General features: G+C 37.6%; 1 protein-coding gene across 1 annotated transcript in view; it reads left to right on the forward strand.

Moving 5' to 3' along the window:
• Positions 1-364, forward strand: part of Plod (procollagen lysyl hydroxylase) — a gene marked incomplete at its 5' end in the record, with an annotated part of 21,082 nt that overhangs the window by 12,615 nt on the left and 8,103 nt on the right. Inside the window, one exon of the mRNA XM_018029905.2 lies at positions 188-292. Within this exon, the coding sequence (XP_017885394.2) occupies positions 188-292 (105 nt within the window). The remainder of the gene's footprint in view (positions 1-187; positions 293-364) is intronic.

Below are 364 nucleotides of genomic sequence, written 5' to 3' on the forward strand. Positions count from 1 at the left end.
AGCCACTCTACCATCCGCACCACCCTTATCCGTTCTAATATCTTCCTAATACAGAATTCCCTTCTTTCTAAACCATCGTAATCCTCCACCCAGTGCTTCAATGTACCTCAATAATATTAAATAATAGAATGTATGATGAAATTCATAAACAATTTTCGAAGCTATAATGACTGAATTCTCGTTGCAGCCTTGCCCGGACGTGTACTGGTTCCCTATAGTCAATGAAAAGTTTACAAAAGAGCTCATAGACGTTATGGAATCGTTCGGGAAATGGTCCGACGGAACGAACAATGTACGTATAGGAAAACTCAATTTAAAGGATATTTTCTAATCAGAATTTCAGAGATTCATCAACTTTTCCTTC

The sequence above is a fragment of the Ceratina calcarata genome, unplaced genomic scaffold (genome assembly GCF_001652005.2).
Source record: "Ceratina calcarata isolate Rehan_Ccalc_2016 unplaced genomic scaffold, ASM165200v1 scaffold502.2, whole genome shotgun sequence".
NCBI classification, from domain to species: Eukaryota; Metazoa; Arthropoda; class Insecta; order Hymenoptera; family Apidae; genus Ceratina; species Ceratina calcarata.